The 20,350-nt window shown below is 44.1% G+C and overlaps 1 protein-coding gene across 1 annotated transcript in view; it reads right to left on the bottom strand.

Annotated features, from left to right (window-relative positions):
- The window catches only part of REEP3 (receptor accessory protein 3), a 67,867-nt gene extending 48,101 nt beyond the window's left edge, over positions 1 to 19,766 (bottom strand). The window contains exon 1 of the mRNA XM_030570297.1: positions 19,665 to 19,766. Within this exon, the coding sequence (XP_030426157.1) occupies positions 19,665 to 19,696 (32 nt within the window). The 5' untranslated portion in view covers positions 19,697 to 19,766. The remainder of the gene's footprint in view (positions 1 to 19,664) is intronic.
- Between the last annotated feature and the right edge of the window lie 584 nt (positions 19,767 to 20,350).

Genomic DNA, 20,350 nt, shown 5'->3' on the forward strand with positions numbered 1-20,350 from the left:
CAGCCCTGTGCTCAGTGCACCGTCAGCTCAGTGCAGAGAGAGGAAGAGAATGGGCCAGAACCAGGGAGAAGTTAGGTACCCACTGTATGTGGGCAGGGCCAGGACCCCAGACCAGCAGCAGGGTGAGAGGGTCCGGCAGCTGGGATCCTGGCTGGCAGGAGCTGGTGGATGGAACCCCTGAGCGGCAGTAGGCTGAGCCACTCAGCCTACTGCCGGTCTGGGGTCCCAGTCACCGGCCCCGCACAGCCTGCAGCCGGTCCGGGGCTCTGGCTGCCGGACCCTTCCCAGCTGGGGTCCCGGCCGCAGGCCCCACTAAGCCCACTGCCAGCCTAGGTGAACAGAACCCCAGACCAGCAGCGGGCTGGCAGTGTAAGATCAACATTTTAATTTAATTTTAAATGAAGCTTCTTAAACATTTTGAAAACCATGTTTATTTTACAATACAACACTAGTTTAATTATATAATATATAGACTTGTAGAGAGAGAGACCTAAAAAACATTAAAATATATTACCAGCACGCGAAACCTTAAATTAGAGTGAATAAATGAAGACTCAACACACCACTTCTGAAAGGTTGCCGACCCCTGCTATGAAGTGTCTCCATTTAGTTCAGTAGCAGGATCTCGTGAATTCTTTCCTGCTTTAGGTAAGGATTTGTTGAATCAGAGTAGAGCACCCCTGATGAAGAGGGCCTGGATTGAGATGACAAAGCCTCTCCCAATCTTGTGTGAGCAGAAGCAGCGTGGTGTGCAGGCAGAGAGTTTGAGGAGGTCCGTGAACCGGAACTGATGGTGCCGGAATGGGGCTGTGAGTATGACAGTTGCTCTCTTCTGGTTAATCTTGTGTAGCACCTGTGGCAGCAAGGGAATGGAGGAGGGGAAAGGAGTAGCAAAGGTTGCCTGCTCAGGGGAAGAGGAGAGAATTGCCCTGAGAGTCCTCCCTTAGAGCAGACCTGCACAACTCGTACAACAGCGAGGGCCATATTACTCCAAAGAAAACAGCTGAGGGCCGAATCCCCCCAGCCCTGCCAAACCTCCACCACTGTGCTGCCCAGCCCCCTCATCCCTGCCCCCCCCACACAGCCCTGAGCAGTATTAAACAAATTCCTTTTAATAATTTTAGGTCTGAAGCACACAAGCTGTACAGGCCTAAAGACAATCTGATTTGTCCTTAAATTGACATGGATAAAGATATTGTGGAAATATCTAAGGATGGAAGCCTTTATCACATGATGGAATATGTAACTGTTCCTTAAATGCTGGGACTTTTTAGTATTGGTTTCTGCAGGGGAACAGAGTTCAGTAAATGCTCCACTCTTTTGTAGCTGTGGCAGCAATATCATGTAGTGTTGAGATCCAGTGCTTGTTCTCAGTACCCATAGTCAGCTGCAGCCCCTCACCCCCAATGCACTGATCCTTCTCTATAGATTTGGAAGCAGATCTGAAGATTCAAGTAAACACTTAAAAAAAAAAAAAAAGTCTATTCTTTGCCCACACCTCTGATCTTAAAAAAAAAAAAAAGTCAGTTTTGTAATTGGTAGACTTTCCAGATCACTCTGGATTACATGAATTTTTCATGTCCTGACTGAGGACCACTGGCAGCTACGTGGGGAAATTTTACACTACCTGCTTGTATCACAATTGGCTAAATATGTTGTTTTTGGTCCTTTTTTTTTTTTTAAAATACCTAATTCTACCATTAATGGAATGAAACAAAAACTTTTTTTCTCCTTTAGTTATGTCTTTTGACTCTTATGCATGGGCTAGGTTCCTTTGCTGCTGTCTGAGAACTCTTGTTAAATTTTCATGCTAGAGCAGTGTCAAAAACACTAGAATAGGGGCCACTGATAATTATAAGATCTGCTTTTTTATTATCTAGAGTTCTTGCCACTTTCACTAAAACCAAGGGGAGAAGAGTAGAAGATCATGGTTCATTTAATTTGTCTTCTCCCCCCCCCGCACCGCCCCCCAAAGCTATATGTTATGGGGTAAATACCAGGGACGATGAAGGGTTAATTTAAGCTAAAGGACAGTGATGGCACAACCAATAGATACCAAGTGGCCAAGGACAAAATCAAGCTGGAAATTACTGTAGAAAGTTTCTAACCAGCAGTAGGGTGAGGCTCTGGAACAGCCTACCAACAGGAGTTGTGGGGCAAACAACTTAATTAGTTTTAAAGGAGAACTTGACATATTTGAGTCATGGTTTGTTTTTTTTTTTACAGGGGGGTTGCTTGTGATGGTAGGGGGCTGGGCTCAACAGCGCTGGGGATCAGTTTTGGTTCATGTCTTATATTACTAGAAGACAATTCTTCAGGGTTTCAGCTGGACACTTGCACGCATCATGAAGGGATCACCTCACTCCCCGACAGAGAGAGAGAGAGAGAGAGAGAGAGAGAGAGAGAGAGAGAATGTGAGAGTGAGTGAGTGTATTTTCACTGGTGAACTGAATCTAGCATGTTCAGTTGTAAAATGTTGCTACATTCCAACTATACCACTGAAGAGTTTGAATGGAACTCTGACATACCCCAGTTAAGGTAGGGGGTGGGGGGATGTTATAACCTTAGTCCCAGATTTGGACCTTAGCGTCCAAAACATGGGGGTTAGCATGAAAACCTCCAAGCTTAGTTACCAGCTTGGACCTGGTACTTGCTGCCACCACCCAAAAAATTAGAGTGTTTTGGGGCACTCTGGTCCCCCTGAAAAACCTTCCCTGGGGACCCCAAGACCCAAATCCCTTGAGTCTCACAACAAAGGGAAATAATCCTTTTTCCCTTCCCCGCTCCAGGTGCTCCTGGAGAGATACCCAGACACAAGCTCTGTGAAACTACACAGAGTGACTCCCCCTCTCTGTTCCCAATCCTGGAAACAAAAGAACTTTCCTATTCCCCCAGAGGGAATGCAAAATCAGGCTAGCCAATTCAACACACACAGATCTCCCCTGATTTCTTCCTCCCACCAATTCCCTGGTGAGTACAGACTCAATTTCCCTGAAGTAAAGAAAAACTCCAACAGGTCTTACAAGAAAGCTTTATATAAAAAAGAAAGAAAAATTACAAATGGTCTCTCTGTATTAAGATGACGAATACAGGGTCAATTGCTTAAAAGAATATTGAATAAACAGCCTTATTCAAAAAGAATACAAATCAAAGCACTCCAGCACTTATATTCATGCAAACACCAAAGAAAAGAAACCATATAACTTACTATCTGATCTCTTTGTCCTTACACTTAGAAACAAAAGATTAGAAAGCAGAACTACTTCTCCAAAGCTCAGAGAAAGCAGGCAGCCAGAAAACAAAGACCTCAGACACAAACTTCCCTCCACCCAAAGTTGAAAAAATCCGGTTTCCTGATTGGTCCTCTGGTCAGGTGTTTCAGGTGAAAGAGACATTAACCCTTAGCTATCTGTTTATGACAGGGGAGGACCACTCATATCCCCTTCCCTGAAGACACGCGTGCACGAGCACACATGCACACACACACTCCTCATTATATTGGTTCTATTTAAAATTTTGACAGTGAGACAGCTTTAAATACTACTCATCCCTCATTTGTACTCTAAGCAGCAATTATCCATCCATCCTCTCCCCCTACCCCAATATATCATTCCTGAGGAAAACCTAATCCTTTTGTTATTTAAAAAGGTCACAGGGTACAGAGTCAACCTTCCCTTTTCCTTACAGAGTTTCCTTGTATATATATTTCCCCCCCCCCCCCAAGACCTTATTCTTTAAATCAAGTTATAAACGGTACCATGAGAATTATTTAGTGGTTACAATTACAACATTAGACTCCCAAAGTTATCAATCACATCAGCTGCAGAAAATTTCTTTATGATCCTAAGTATTTAAGGACATTTACTCTATTCCCTCACAACAGTTGGGGGGGGGGGGGGCAAAACAAACAAACAAAAAAAACCACAAATTGATTCAGGGCTTGGCTACACTGGCGCTTTACAGTGCTGCAACTTTCGCGCTCAGGGGTGTGAAAAAACACCCCCGAGCGCTGCAAGATACAGCACTGTAAAGCCTCAGCGTAATCAGTGCCGCAGCGCTGAGAGTGCGGCTCCCAGCGCTGCAAGCTACACCCGTAGAGGATGTGGTTTACGTGCAGCGCTGGGAGAGCTCTCTCCCAGCGCTGGCGCTGCGACCACACTCAGACTTCAAAGCGCTACCGCGGCAGCGCTTTGAAGTTTCAAGTGTAGTTTCAAGTGTAGCCATACCCTCAGTGTATTAAGATGATGCTGCACCATATGAGCTGTCAAAGCTCCAGCATCTGAGGACTTTTAACATAATCTTTGTTATTTAGGAGTTGCTTTAATTTAACTACATAAATAAAGATTAGACAGACACTTATAACAGGAGACACAGTCTTGTGGCACCTTACAGACTAACAGACGTATTGAAGATGCATCTGACAAAGTGGGTATTCATGCTCCAATACATCTGTTAATCTATAAAGGTGCCACAGGACACTGTCACTTTTTACAAATCCAGACTAACACGGCTACCCCTCTGATACTTGTAACAGGAGAGACTCTTATAGATTAGGGTACCAAGTCATTTCCATTCTTACTGTTTTCAGTAAATATATTTTCTGCAATTTCTAGCTACTGGTCTGAAGGTTTCTAGTTCTGGCCTGTGGCTGAAGCCTACTTATTTAAATGCCATGACAGTGCCATCATTTTTCAGTACAGGAGAGTGGGAAAATGCTCTTCTCAACTATATGCTTCACATTTTTTAAAACAGCCTTAGTGTCAAAACAGCTGGAAGTAGGAAGCTAAAATTTGGAAGGGAAGCGAGGAGAACTGCCTCTGAATGTTGCAGAGGAAGACAGGCTTTATTTATGAGACTGACAAAAGAAAAAAAAAAAAACACCAACACCACAACCACACCACACTTCAATATACATTTGGTATATGTCTAAGACCTTTTAAACTAATATCTAGAGTGGTGCACAGCCTGCATTCACATGTGCAGTGGTAAGTTAGCTGCTTAGTGAAAGAAGTGTAATCAAGGTTCACATCGAATAAAGGTCCACAAAAGCCCTGGCTTCATTCACTGCACCTCTTGTGAGGTAAGACTATACAACTCAAAGCTATGTGAAAATGCCCAGGAATTCCTAATATGTTCAGTGGAAGGGGATCACAACATGGTCAGACACAATAGTCACCATTACACTAATCATTCTGTAACATGGAAGAGTTTCTTAAGTTCTGAATCTTTTTGTGAAATAATCTTAAAATCTCTGTTAGGAAAAAGTTCAAGTTACACTGTTATGTGCTTGAATATCTGGTAGTGGCAGTTGCCTATGGAACCTATCCCAGGGCATTATGCATTTAAGTTATGATTAACAGCTAATCATACCACATTATTGTAATATAATATATCAGAGAGGGCAGAGTTACCCTTAATATTTTTCCCTGTGGCAACTGTAGGCCTAAGGTTAGAGATTGGTGTTTTCATTAAGCTTATTTACCAGAGGCAAGCTTTGTTTATAACTGGGATCCTGTTGGTCTAACTTCAGCAAATGCATGTGATGTACTTCAGAAAAAAGAATTCCATTCCTTATAGGCAAAGAGAAATCACACTTGACTTGCAGTACCTAAAGAGACTAAAAACAAGGTTGCATGCACTGTTGTAGAGGCATTGGTTCCAAGATATTAGAGAAATGAGGTAATATCTTTTACTGCACCAATGTCTGTTAGTCAGATAGACAAGCTTTGAGCTTACACAGACCTGAAGCAGAGCTCTGTGTAAGTTGCAAAGTTTGTGTCTCTCACCAGAAGAAGTTGCTCGGACACAAAAATAAAAAAAAATAAAAATAAAAAATAAAATTACCCCACCCACCTTGTCTCTCTAACAACATGGTCGACCAACTAAGGAATTATGTTAACAGCCATGGGTTTTCAGAAGTGGATTTCTTTCCACAACACTTTTCACAACTGAAGGGAAGCATAGCATAAATATGATCTCACTGTATCCTCATCTACACAAATACATCAACTAAGATTCGTATTAACCTCAAGTACTTGTAAAGTTTTTTAGGTGTTACTTTTCCATGACACGTCTTGGATAGTGAATAGGAAATGAGAAACTTAAAACAGAAGATGGGAATATAAATCCACAGAACCCCAAAACGGTGGGCTACAACAATTATCATGGGAAACTTGCAACTACTGAAGGTACTTTTACACACACACACACTTTCATATGCCTAAAAAGTCATTGGATGTTACAAGTAGCATCACTTAATCACATAAAATTAAAAGAAATATCTTCAAAACTAAGGGAAATATATAAAAATTCAATTTAGAATAAAATTTCCTTGGTAACGTTTAAATGTTACCCTTGGTCTCACAGAACTAAATAGGACTATCCTTCTATCGACTATCCCCACAGAAAGTTATATAAGGAGAAAACTATGACAATAAACAGCCAGAACAAACTCCAGAGAGTAAATGGGAAGGAAAAGATGGTGCATTTTTCCCTTTCTACTCTTTGCTCCCAAAGCCAAGACTTCTATTACAACAGCCACATTATCAAAGGGAGGCAAAGCAAAAAGCATCATATTGGAACTTTCCACAGAAAGTTCTTCTGTCCTGGATTCTTGCACTAACAAAAACAACACACACACACACACACACACACACTCATCAGTAAAATAGAAGTAAAGTAAAAGCAGGGGTTACACATTTTTCCAAAAAAATCTTCAGCTCAAATGAAATTGTGACTTATGGACATGAGAGCAGATTGCTGATCTGAAGTTAAAAAACAAATGGGGAATGTTCAATATTAGTTAACCCCTTTTCTGTTTCTATACTTATGCCTATTATCTAAGAGTTCTTCAATCTTGTTCACAAAACTAGTTCCCTCATCATTTTAACTGAAAATTGTAAAATGCTTCCCAGCATGAATTATTGCTACCTACTACACATTTATGCTGAAAGACAAAAAGGCCTCGTGTTTGGTTTAATATTATGCACTCCTGGAAAACATTTTCTAAAAATGTTACATGATCTATTTGAATGTAACTTGCACTTCTCCTTTGCTAGTTACATTCAACTCACATCTGCCATCAAAAAGCTATATGCTTAAAGGAGTAAGGAATATTTTTGAATCATTACAGCATGCACCTATGTTTATCACATGGATGATTTTCCAATGGCAGGTTGGCACCAAATTGTTCAGCATCACTACTACCGTAGCTAATAGTTTGCTACAACCCAAAGAAACATATCCTTACATTAAAACCTGTTTTAGAGTAGTAGCCGTATTAGGGTATGTCTACACTACAGGATTATTCCAATTTTACATAAACCGGTTTTGTAAAACAGATTTTATAAAGTCGAGTGCATGCAGGCACACTAAGCATATTAATTCGGTGGTGTGCGTCCATATACCGAGGCTAGCGTCGATTTCTAGAGCATTGCACTGTGGGTAGCTATCCCATAGTTCCCGCAGTCTCCTCTGCCCATTGGAATTCTGGGTTCAGATCCCAATGCAAAAAACAGTGTTGTGGGTGATTCTGGGTAAATGTCCTCACTCAATCCTTCCTCCGTGAAAGCAACGGCAGATAATCATTTCATGCCCTTTTCCCCTGGATTGCCCTAGCAGATGCCATAGCATGGCAACCATGGAGCCCGTTTTGCCTTTTGTCACTGTCACCGTATGTGTACTGGATGCTGCTGACAGAGGCGGTACTGCAGTGCTACACAGCAGCATTCATTTGCCTTTGCAAGGTAGCAGATGGTTACCATCTCTATTGCACAGTCTGCCATGACATTGTAAATTGGCAATGAGATGATGGTTATCAGTTGTTCTGTATTGTCTGCTGCTGTCACGGGTGCTCCTGGCTGGCCTCGCTGAGGTCAGCTGGGGGCGTATGGACAAAAATGGGAATGACTCCCCAGGTCATTCCCTTCTTTATGTTTTGTCTAAAAATAGAGTCAGTCCTGCCTAGAATATGGGGCAAGTGTACTAGAGAACCAGAGAGCACAGCCGCTCCATGTCAGAGCCCCAGAGATCCCGCAGAAATGAGCTGCATGCCATTCTAGGGGTGCCCCTGCAACAACCCCACCCACTGCTTCCCTCCTCCCCCAACCCACCTGGGCTACCATGGCAGTGTCCCCCCCCCATTTGTGTGATGAAGTAATAAAGAATGCAGGAATAAGAAACACTGACTTGTTAGTTAAATAAAATGAGGGGGAGGCAGCCTCCAGCAGCTATGATAGTCCAGACAGTACAGAATCTTTTCTTTAGACATGAAAGGGGGGGGAGCTGATAGAGCTCAGCCTCCAGTTGCTATGATGAGGACAGTTACCAGCCGTTCTGTACCATTTGCCGGGAACGAGCGGGAGTCATTCCCATTTTTACCCAGGAGCCCCAGGCCGACCTCACCAAGGCCAGCCAGGAGCACTCACAAGCTAATGATGATGATGGCAGACAGTACAATATGACTGCTATCCACTGGGAAGGGGATGCTGGTGTTCAGTGCTGCAGTACTCCGTCTACCAGCAGCTTGCAGTAGACATAGGGTGACACTGAAAAAAGGTGAGAAACGTTTTTTTTTCCCCTTTTCTTTCGGGGGTGGGGGTGGGTGGGGAGAAAGGGTGTAAATTGACGACATATACCCTGAAACACTCGGGAAAATGTTTTTGACCCTTCAGGCACTGGGAGCTCAGCCAAGAATGCAAATGCTTTTCTGAGACTGTGGGATAGCTGGAGTCCTCAGTACCCCCTCCCTCCCTCCATGAGTGTCCATTTGATTCTTTGGCTTTCTGTTATGCTTGTCACAGAGCACTGTGCTGTGGACTCTGTATCATAGCCTGGAGATTTTTTCAAATGCTTTGGCATTTCGTCTTCTGTAAAGGAGTTCTGATAGAACAGATTTGTCTCCCCATACAGCAATCAGATCCAGTATCTCCCGTACGGTCCATACTGGAGCTCTTTTTGGATTTGGGACCACATTGCCACCCGTGCTGATCAGAGCTCCACGCTGGGCAAACAGGAAATGAAATTCAAAAGTTCGCGGGGCCTTTCCTGTCTACCTAGCCAGTGCATCCGAGTTCAGATTACTTTCCAGAGCTGTCACAATGGTGCACTGTGGGATACCACCTGGAGGCTAGTACTGTCGATTTGAGGCCACACAAACCCTAATCCGACATGGCAATACCGATTTCAGAGCTACTCCTCTCGTCGGGGAGAAGTACAGAAACCGGTTTAAAGAGCCCTTTATGTCGATATAAAGGGCCTTGTTGTGTGGACGGGTGCAGGGATAAATCAGTTTAATGCTGCTAAATTCGCTTTAAATGTGTAGTGTAGATCAGGCCTTAGTTTGGATCAGCAAAACCAACAAGGAGTACTTGTGGCAACTTAGAGACTAACACATTTATTTGGGCATAAACTTTCATGAGCCAAAATCCACTTCACTCCATGCATCTGATGAAGTGGGTTTTAGCCCACAAAAGCTTATGCCCAAATAAATGGGTTAGTCTCTAAGGTGCCACAAGAATTCTTTTTTTTTTTTTTTTTTAATTTAAAGATCATTGGCAATCCCTTTGCAGTGTTTCATGTTCTTTTTCATAGTCTTCAAAATCTGAAGTTTCTGTCATGGCAAGTATAAATTCTGGATTTCATGACAAATTTCAGTTGTCCTTTAAAAGATCAAAAAAAACTTGTCCATGGCAAACATATAGGACAGGGGCTATTTGTTACAGATTTACATCTTTTAGAGACCTGTGTTTTTATGGACTTGCTCATCAGGGATTAAAAGCCATCCAGATCCAAAATGCACATGAGTTATTTGGGTACCAGATTTGGCTTTGGACCCTTAAGTTCCCAAAACATAGCTGTATTAGCTGTTGGCTTCACATAAGACTAAAAAAGGTAAGTTATTCCACCACAGGTGTGGAAGTGTTTGAGCTTGAAACATACCTCAGTTAAGCGTATTCTGGATAGCAAAACATGCATGAGTGTTGTTTTGTACTAGGAACACCCTTTCATGTCACAACACAATGTTTTTGGTATTCTTCCATCTGAAATGTGGGAGACACAAACTGTGTTTAAATGCACGCAGTATGGAATATACACCAAGCGCATTAACTAAGCCCTCGTCCAGACTAACCCGCGGCATCGGCGGGTTAAAATCGATTGCTCGGGGATCGATATATCGCGTCTAGTCTGGACGCGGTGTATCGATCCCCGAGCGCGCTTACATCGATTCCGGAACTCCATCAATCCGAACGGAGTTCCGGAATCGACACGGAGAGCCGCGGACATCGATGCAGCGCCGTCCAGACTGGCGAGTACCTCGATTTTAGAAATTCGACTTCAGCTACGTTATTCTCGTAGCTGAAGTTGCGTATCTAAAAATCGATTTTAATTCCTAGTCTGGACGTGGCCTAAGAATGTCATCCCCTACAGTATACCTTTAGCCATTCTCTATCTGGTCCCAGCAAGCTTCAGCCCCTCAGTTTGCTATGGGGAACTACACTGAGCATGCTTCCAGACCTATATAGCACCAGAGAGTACACAGGCAAAGCAGAAGCTATAAAATACCATTTGACCTAGCAAAAGGTGTGCTGGGCTGCAGAGCAGAAGACTACGTTCCAGCATCAGCTCTGCTCCTGGGTGGATTCTATGTGACTGTGTGCCCACAGAAAACACACACCCTCCTGCAGAATTCCTGTGCTTCCCTGCAGGAAACAGCAGCGAAGCAAAGGGAAGCCATGGGCTGGGGGGGAGGAGAAGACAACAACCAGGGGCACAGTTTTTGGGGAGAGATTGCCTTCCCCAACAGAGGCGAGGTGAGGCAAGGCATGTGGGGCACATGTGGTTATGAGCCACTTCCCCGCCACCCCCTGTTTCTGCAAGCACAGAGCTGCCCAGCTGAAGGAGGCTGCGTCTGTGACTCTGCAGTTGAATGCAGCCTCCTGGGATTTAGTGCCAGTCGTGCTTCCCCTGTGCCTGCTAGGACCCTTCCTGGTTTCTGTGCAACAGAGTGCCTGTGGTGGGGCTGGGTAATGGGGGTGGGGGCGAGGGAAAAAGGCAGGGGAGGGAAGAAGGGGTGGAATAGGGTAGGGGAATGTGGGAGTGAGGAGAGGGGGATGGAGAAGAGAGGAATTGGGAGCCTGGCATGTGGCATCCCTTCAGCAGTAGCTGGAGCTCCCCAGTTAAGCAAACCTAACAAACCCTCACACTGATAAGCCCCATCCCCCTACACTTAGATTCCTCTAACAAACTCCCTACACCCAGACCTCCAACCCACTGATCCCAACCAGCTGCACCTGGACCCCCATCCCAAGCACCACTCCCCCAGCACCCAGACTCCCCCACATACAGACATAAACCTTGCTGTGCCCCAACCACCTTCTCCTGGATCCCCAACAAGCCCCTGTGCCTCCAGATTTCCCACTGAGCAACCCACACCCAGATTGCCCCACATAGAACCTCTCACTCCACACCTGGATTCCCCCCATCCCCCACACACACTACGCCTCTCCACACTTGGTGGGCAGGTTCAGCCCAGTGAGATCTAACACCTGGTGTGCCTGGCAGAAAGCCCCAGGGTGTTTCTGAGGCAGGTCCAGCCCCTGCACTGTGTCAGGGTCAGATGTAGCCTCACTGCCAAGTCCCTGTATTAGGGGAGGTGGGGGCTTCAGGGTAATCTCCCACCTCAATGCAGCCAGTGGCCTGTGCTCCCCACTGCCATGATGGAGCCACGTTTAACTGACAATTGAGATTTTCAGAATTTTAAAATAGTGCACACAATTTTTAGGCACAGAATTCCCTCAGGAGTAACTGGTCCCACTACTCTCACCCATTCTCCAACTGCAGCATGCAGTTTACTATCCCAAAGACTGAAATATTTTAGTTTAGCTTACGTTTTTGGGCTTAATATAGTGGTATCCAGGTGACAGGTATGGACATATGATATACACGAGGGCAGACTGGCTGATCTAATGGTCCTTTCTGGCCTTACTCTATGAAACTACTAGCTCCCTGTGTTGTATGGAGAACCCATTGTTATTCCTTAATGCTACCTGAAGCATTCTAGATCTATTTCAGGCTCCAATATTCTTGATAGCAATATAGAGTGGTGGGCAAGTGAGAGGGGGAACTGTACTTCACACTTGCTGTACATCAAAAAAATTGCACTGCACTCCACAGGAAGAGTAACACATTTTTAGAGGTACAGAAGGCAAGTCACTGACAAGTTCACTTAAGGTCCCACATGTTAGGGACAACTGTGAATAGAATCCAAGTCTTTTGTCTCTGAATTTTCTCTTCTAATCACTAGACCATATTGTTTCCCTTTAGAGCATGCACCCTCCGTTCAAACGATGTATTATGCTCCAGGCTTTGAAAATTCAAGGAGACCAAAAAAAAAAAAAAAAAACCTTAGTCATGCTTCCCAAAGGTTTAACACAACTCAACATTATAGATCATTTATTTGGGGCAGACAATGAAAACATCAAGCCAAAGTTGTTTGTACAAGCTTCTCTTCAAAACTTATTTAAACATATAATTTAAAACAAAACCAAGCTGCATTTCAAGTATTACGTGATGCTGGGTATTTTTATCATCACTAACAAAACTTTTATTCAAACATCAATTTCCCATAAATTTTATTTAAAAGCAATATTAAGAGTACTGTAGATGGCGAAACTAGGAATGGAGTTGCAAGTCAGTGTGTCACCTGAGTTAAATGCAGACAAGTGCAAAATGTATGTCAAGTGGACACATTTTAAGCAGTGGATGACACCAACATCATTCACCTATACAGTGACTGGTCAGTGTTCTAAGTGTCACTGCCAGATTAAGCCACATCTGAATTGTGGACAGAAGCTGAGAATTATCTACCTTCAGAACCATTCAGATGCCTCCAAAATAATTAAACAGCTACCAGGTTTTTGTCAAATAATACATTTAAAACTGGACTGAGAAAAACCCTTATTTAAAAAAGTGAGACCATGTGGAAAACCATCCTACTTTGGAAGGTAATACACTACATGGCACAACCCATCAGTCACCAGCTTCTACACTTAAGTCGATTATCAGAAAAATTCCAATAGTGTCTCTAGGCAAAGGTAAAGCTATGTCTACTGTATTAATGGTAGCATATTAACTCTAGGGTTTAAAGGCTGCTGCACTTACCCATTCCTCTCTTCCTTTAATAATCCAGGTTGGGGAAATAAGTCATGATTAAGGCTATGTTTTAGTCACAGGTTTTTTTTTGTACAAGTCATGGACAGGTCATGGTCAGTAAACAAAAATTCACAGCCATGATCTGTCCATGACTTTTACTATATATCCCTAACTAAAACTTGGGCAAGGATCTCACTGGGGGGAGGGCGGACAAGTGGTACCCAGCATGCAACCCCCTGCTGGGGCTTGGGGAGAGGTGGGACGACTGGCAGGCTCCCTATCCAGCATGTCCCTGCACCTCCTAAGGGGAGGGGCAACCAGGAGGGTTCCGGGCACTGCTCCCACCACAAGCACCGGCTCCACAGCTCCCATTGGCTGAGAACCACAATGGTGGCACCCATAGGTACGGGCGGAGCCCCTTTGCCCCTCCACCTAAGAGCTGCTGGGACATGCCGATAGGAGCTCTCTTCCCCCCCTGCACCCCAGGGTAAATGGAATCCGTGACTTCTGTGACAGTCATTTGAGTTCCAGTAATAAGTACAAGTGACAAGAAGCCAAGAGAATCTTCAGTTCTAATATGGACCAATAAATTATCTTTTGACAATACATCTGACCTTCCAACTCAATCTACCCAGTTGGCTAAGTTGTATGTACAATATCACAGCTTTTTCTCAATTAAAAAGTCTGATATATCGGAGACCTTTCACTTCTAAAGAACATGATGTGTAATTAGAAAAAACAAATACAGATTTTTTTAAAAATAAAATAAACTTTATATAGAACACATCACATTATTATTAGTGCCAAACATGCTGCTATAGAATAGTCTCGTCTTACCCATACCAGGCTGTAACTGACAGCTAGTATATTGATAATTTAGTTTCAAGTTATGACAATATATTATCTTCCAGTAACTGGTATATATACACAATTGCTCAGACCCTACAAGTGAGAAAGAATGCTTTGATTCATAGTTCAAGATCAGAAAAAATTCTCAACTGCAGAAGTCACCAAAACATGTAGAAACAAGTCCATTCAGTCCTACTTCTTGTTCACCATTTGACTCAGATAACGAAAATGAACATAAAATGAAGCTTTAGCGCATCTGACATGTTAATACCTTGCAATACCAGCTACAACAATGCCATGCAAACGTCTGTTCTCACTTTCAGGTGACATTGTAAACAAAAAGCAAGCAGCATTATCGCCTGCAAATGTAAACAAAACTTGTTTCTCAGGTTTGGTGTTTTTTTTTAAATATAGTTCTACATCTGTAAATTCAATTTCCATGATACACAGATTGCAATACAGTACCTGTATGAGGTGAACTGAAAAAATACTGGTTTTTTTGTTTCTCATTTTTAGTGTAAATATTTGTAATTAAAAAATTAATATAAAGTGAGCACTGTACACTTTGTATTCAGTTTTGTAATTGAAATCAATATATTTGAAATGTAGATAAGCTTCAATTGGTATTCTATTTAACAGTGCCATTAAAGCTGGGATTAATCACAATTAAATTTTTAAATTGCAATTAATTTGAGTTAAACAAATGAGTTAACTGTGATTAATTGATAGTCCTATAATAAAGCATTTGTGTAGACAAGTTCAGATATTTCATGAAGGATTAGTCAAAGCACTGAGAGCACATGGGCCAGTTATTTTAACCCCTTGTAGTATTTTTCAAGACTATCCACACATTAGTCAAAAGCATGGTCTAGCAGTTGAAGCACAGAACTATCAGATGCCTCTGTACTCCAATCCTGGCTCTGACCTTATTCCTTCCAGCCCTGGCAGTCACTACATATCACTGTAATTTTACTAACTCTGAGATAAGAAGAGTCTCCTGAAATTGAAGTATAGAGAAACTACAGTTTTAGGTTTTTGTTTTAAAGACACTTCGGGCAAAGTACAAATATAGCAAATCCATTGACTGATAATAGATTGGCAGAGGGCTGCATGATGCCTGCTTTAGGTGAATCTGCTGCTGCTCTCTATTTTGGTAGCCAGAAGAGCAATAGGTCAGCCACGAGGTAAAGGTTCAATGGCAGTTGGGACAACAGTTGGAGACCTGGAGTGACAGCAATGAAGGCAGCTGTTCCAGGCAGCTGCTCAGGATGAATAAAACCAGGGTTTCTGGAGTTGTTTGTGTGCCTATTTAAAATATACAGGACTCATGTAGATAGTATAGATAGGAACTGCACCATACCCAATTCAGTTACATTATTCTCCTTTTCAAACACTAGACAACTCAACTTCTGCAAGGCCCTGATATAAACAGTTTGGCTGAGGGGCACCAATGTTTATCTTTCCCACTGTGTGATTCCATTTCCAAACCAATCAAACAGGGCTGGGGGAGAGAGAGAGGGTAGGGCAGAGGAGCAAATCAAGAAGCAAGAAAGGGAATTTATCAGGGCAAGGAGCCAGAGCAAGTCTGGGAGTTGGGTGAAAGAAGTAGAAGCAGGAATGAATCCAAGACTGGAGACCATTTAACTGAAAGCCTCCTCTTATAGCTGAGGCCCTACCAAATTCGTGGCCATGAAAAATGTGTCATGGACCATGAAATCCGGTCTCTCCTCCCGTCAAATCTGGTCTTCTGTGTGCTTTTACTCTATACTATACAGGTTTCACTGGGGAGACTAGCATTTCTCAAATTGGGGGTCTTGATGCAAAAGGGAGTCACCAGGTTATTTTAGGGGGACTGTGGTATTGCAACCCTTACTTCTGCACTGCCTTCAGAGCTGGGCTCCTGGCCTGCAGCCGCTGTTCTCCAGCTGTCCATTTCTGAAGGCAGCACCACTGCCAACAGCAGCAGCACAGAAGTAAGCCTAGCAATACCGCAATGGCCACTACAATAACCTTGTGACCCTACCCCACCCTCAACTCTTTTTGGGACCAGGACCCCTATAATTACAACACTGTGAAATTTCAGATTTAAATAGCTGAAATCATGAAATGTAGGATTTTTTTAAATCATCTGACCATGAAGTTCACCAAATGGACCATGAATTTGGTAGAACCCTACTTATAGCATGCTCCATACCTTCTCCTGACCTACTTCTCCCTTTCCCACTCCAGCTCCCTTCCCTCCCCAACTCCATTTCAGTTTTCACTCCCCTAGCCCCACACAGGACCTGGTCTCTTGCCTTACAGTCCCTTAGTTTACCCCCCTGGATGCAGTCATCCCTTCTCCTGCCTCCACCTTTCTGAGACACTGGATATAGCCACTTTGTCAGGGCTTTGCAGCTAGGAAATGGGGCAGGCAGAATATGGAGGGGTCTAAGACGTGTACTTTTAAACATCTCCCCTTCTCCCAGCAAAGACAAAAAGTATTTGAGCCTCTCAAGGAGAGTAGATAAAGAGCAGACTCACACTACATACTGCCTCAGTTCTCCCCTTCCTTCCCATAAAAATCTGAAAAGTGGGGATAACAACCTGCTTCTTTCACAGGCTGCTGTAGCACCAATTTACTTTTAAGTCTTTGGATGAGAGAAGTGCCAAGTACAACATTCAGTCATTTTGTGAGACATAATGCCCAGCTTTATCATTATGGGCCACATGTCATAATTACAAACTGAGGCTCTCAGCCATGGCTATTCTAGGACTGTTGCTTTCAACAATACATTAAACTACTACAGGAGATGGCTGACTCTGCTTTTATACCCACTGAAGTTCTTATCAAACATTATATTGCTTTGTATTAATTATGTGACCTACTGCAGTAACTGAAATGAAAGGAAGCAGGTGACTGCATACTTAGCTACACACTTGACATTAGGATGTGTACATAAGACTGATGCATGAATATGGATGCTTGCAGTCACAGTCTACTTTAGCCATCAGTGATGTAAACATTGACTAGCAATATCTTTGACTACAACATCTGTTTGCAAACTGGGTAAGTTGACTGAAGATTTTTCTGGACTCATTTGAGCATCCGCTATGAAGACTGACCTGTTAGTTTGGGGCTTTGTTCAGTGAAGTTTGTCAAAACAAATAAAGCTTAAGTTACAGGGACAATTGTCAGAAACCAAAATGAGGGAATGATTGCCTTACAACAAATAAAAAGTTTACAGCCTCAGCTTCATGACTATTACTGTAAATAATTTACAGCAGAAACAGCAAAAAATATCAGCTTAATTAGAGAAAAGCATTTTCTCTAAAGTGGACAGACATTATTAAGCCATTTAGGTCAGACTGTTGGCATTTTCGTTACAATATAGCAGTCAATATTTGAATACATAAAAGGCCTAATATTTTTCACTTTTAGAATTGATCCTCTTCAGTGTCATCTTACTGTTGGTAATGAAAGCATCCACAGGAAAGCTAGTACACCGGCACATCTCCCTTCTTCACATTTGTTTCCTCATCTTTTATGGCCATACACTCACTCAGCACCCCACCACCCTCTACTCCAACACTTATTTTCAGTTGGTGAAGGACTATGGGACATGTTATACCCAGATCTCCAGTGCCAGGGTAGAATACAGCCTGTATAGCGCAGTTAGAGATATCTTGCAGCTCTACAGACCTCCAACATTCCCTGCTCCCTGTAGAAAGGCCCCGCATCCAGACTGCAGTGCTTCTCTCTGCTGCTTCCCCTCCCAGTCCACAGCACTGGGACACTGCCAGGGGCTCCCCAGTTGGGCAAGGACTGGGCACCGCAGTCCATTATTGCCTAGAAAGGAGGAGGTCACTGGCCACTGGTAGGTTTGCAGGAAAGCAGCCAGGGCAGAAAGCACTGGGGTTGGATGGACCTTTCCTGGAGCTCTCTGGGCAAGTCGCAGTGCTTCCTTCCTTAGTTACAACCTAACAAACCTGCCTACGACTGGGGTCTATCTCCCCATGCCCCCCCAAAACAACAACAAAAACAGTTGTCTAAATGCAGCTTGACAGTTGCTAATATCCAAATACCATTAACACTGTAGTCAGATAGGATTGGTTCTCAGGGAAATGCTGCGATAACCAAAAGTAGCCTTTGTCAGGATCAGTAGCATCCCTTGTATTTTGTTCCTGTGACAAAAAACACACCACACTCAAAGAAACTTAAAAAGTGTTTCTAATAAGCATTTTGAACCTTGTGATATTTAAGTAGTCCCACTACAGTTGTTCCTAAAAATTCTACAACTGTAGCGGGACTACTTAAATATCACAAGGTTCAAAATGCTTATTAGAAACACTAAGTTTCTTTGGTGAGTGTTTTTTTTTTTAAATTAAAAGCATCACATTATGGAAATGTAGCTATTACTTAATACAATAATTATGTTTAAGCTGCATGCCTATTGCATATTCTAATAAAGGGAGGCGGGGAGGAAAATGGCCAATCACATTATAAGAAAAGCTCTGGTATCACACAAAGCTACTCTTGAGTTAGTATGTACATATATCAATTGTGGTCAGGGAACCAGTTGTCCCCATAAATTCACCAGATATAGCTTACACAATTATGATTTTTAGCAAAGTCTGAAGTTGTAATGTTATAGACTAATTAGTAGCTAAAACCCCAACCTGTCATACAAGTGTGCCAGTTGGAACAAATACTCCATCTTCTGTGTTGTCTCCCTACTACAATCAAATTAGCTGCAAAGTCAATGTGGTGATTGGTTTAGTTACCCATTTCTGAAATCACAATGGTCTAGGACTCTTGAAGCACTGATACTTGAGTACCCCCACACAAGTCAAAATGGCTGCTATTTAAATTGTAGGATAAACTTCAAAATCCAATGAGGACTGTTGAAAATATCACCAGGTTCAAAGAGCCCTGAACCATGCTTATAGCTCTATCACTTCACACTCACTCAGACTTTACAAGAATCAAAGTGGAGAGATCTGCAACCTTTGCACCAGGCATGCAAGTCAACATGCACTTCTCCCAGTCATCGCATACCCAGCTATCTATATTTCTAGTGATCAAACTGCCCATTATTAATACCTGTCTCTTCCTAATAACTGGAGTTCTCTCCCCCAGAGAAGGACAGAAACGTTTCCATGGGTTACTAAGCCGCTGGAAGGACAGGCAGACAAAGGTTAAATCCCTACACGAACAAAGCAGGCTACCCGAGGACACAGGAATCTGGCACAGGCTGTCACACTGGGAGCAGGGAGCCCTCTGGAGACACAGCCCTGGGGGTCCATCCCCCAGGACTAGGCTCCCCCCGCTATCTATTTACTACAGCGCACGAATGTCAAGTGACAGCAACCAGGCAAGGGTCCAGACCGGGGACACCAGGCCATAAGTGCCATCCGCTGCCACGGGCCCAGGAGCAGAGGGACCACCGGGCGGCGCTTCGGCTGCACACGGCGGCCTTCACATCCCACCTTGATGCCACAAAGGAGACGCTAACACCAGCCCCCGAGGCGCACGGCTGAACCGCATCCCCCACCAGCTGCGCAGGGCCCTCGGCAGGGTCGCGGTGGGCACCAGCCCCCGAGCCATCCCGCAAGCCGAGCTCTCCGCACACAGAAAAGGAAACAGCTGGGCTCTGAGCACGGTCCCCACAGGAGTCACTTACACAACCGCTCGGGAGATCATCCACGACACCATCTTGGCCGAGACAGCTGCCGCCAACGACAGCGAGACCCTGGACCCCGCAGCCCAGCACTAAATAACTCCCTTCCCCCTCCTCCTTCCTTCCTAGCCCTGCAGCCCCGCCCACTCCACTCCCAGGCCCGGAACAGGCCACGCCTCTAAGAAGTGATTGGCTGCAGCACAAGGTGCTGCCCCTACGCTAGGTGGGTTGCGCAGGCGCCGTGTTCACGTCCGAGGGGGTGGGCCCTTGATATAGCGAGCGCATGCGCCTAGTTATCTTTTGGTGGGCCTGGGTCCCATTTGCTTTAAGTCTACGGAGGCTCTGATGGTTGCCAGTAAGAGCAGGGGGGGTAAGAGCACCCCGCCCGCCTGGGCCGGCGGGAGTGCTGGAACCCCGCGCTTGTTCAGCGGCCGGCCGGCACCGCGGGGGTTGCTCATTTGTCTTCACAGCCCCCAGGACGGAACAGAACCGGTGGAGACAGGGCCTCGCGGGGGAGGGGTTCAGTCTCTCTCCCAGGAACACAGCTACAACAGCAGCCGCCTTATAGTCCCAGTGAAGGAGTCCTGGTTGGGGGAGAGGGAGACAGGTCTAATCAGAGGCTAATAACGGGCTTTTCCAGCTACCTGCCTGTGAACTGGTCAATTGTCAACACAGGGCGAAGTTAAAAC

The sequence above is a fragment of the Gopherus evgoodei genome, chromosome 7, assembly GCF_007399415.2.
Source record: "Gopherus evgoodei ecotype Sinaloan lineage chromosome 7, rGopEvg1_v1.p, whole genome shotgun sequence".
Classification (NCBI taxonomy): domain Eukaryota; kingdom Metazoa; phylum Chordata; order Testudines; family Testudinidae; genus Gopherus; species Gopherus evgoodei.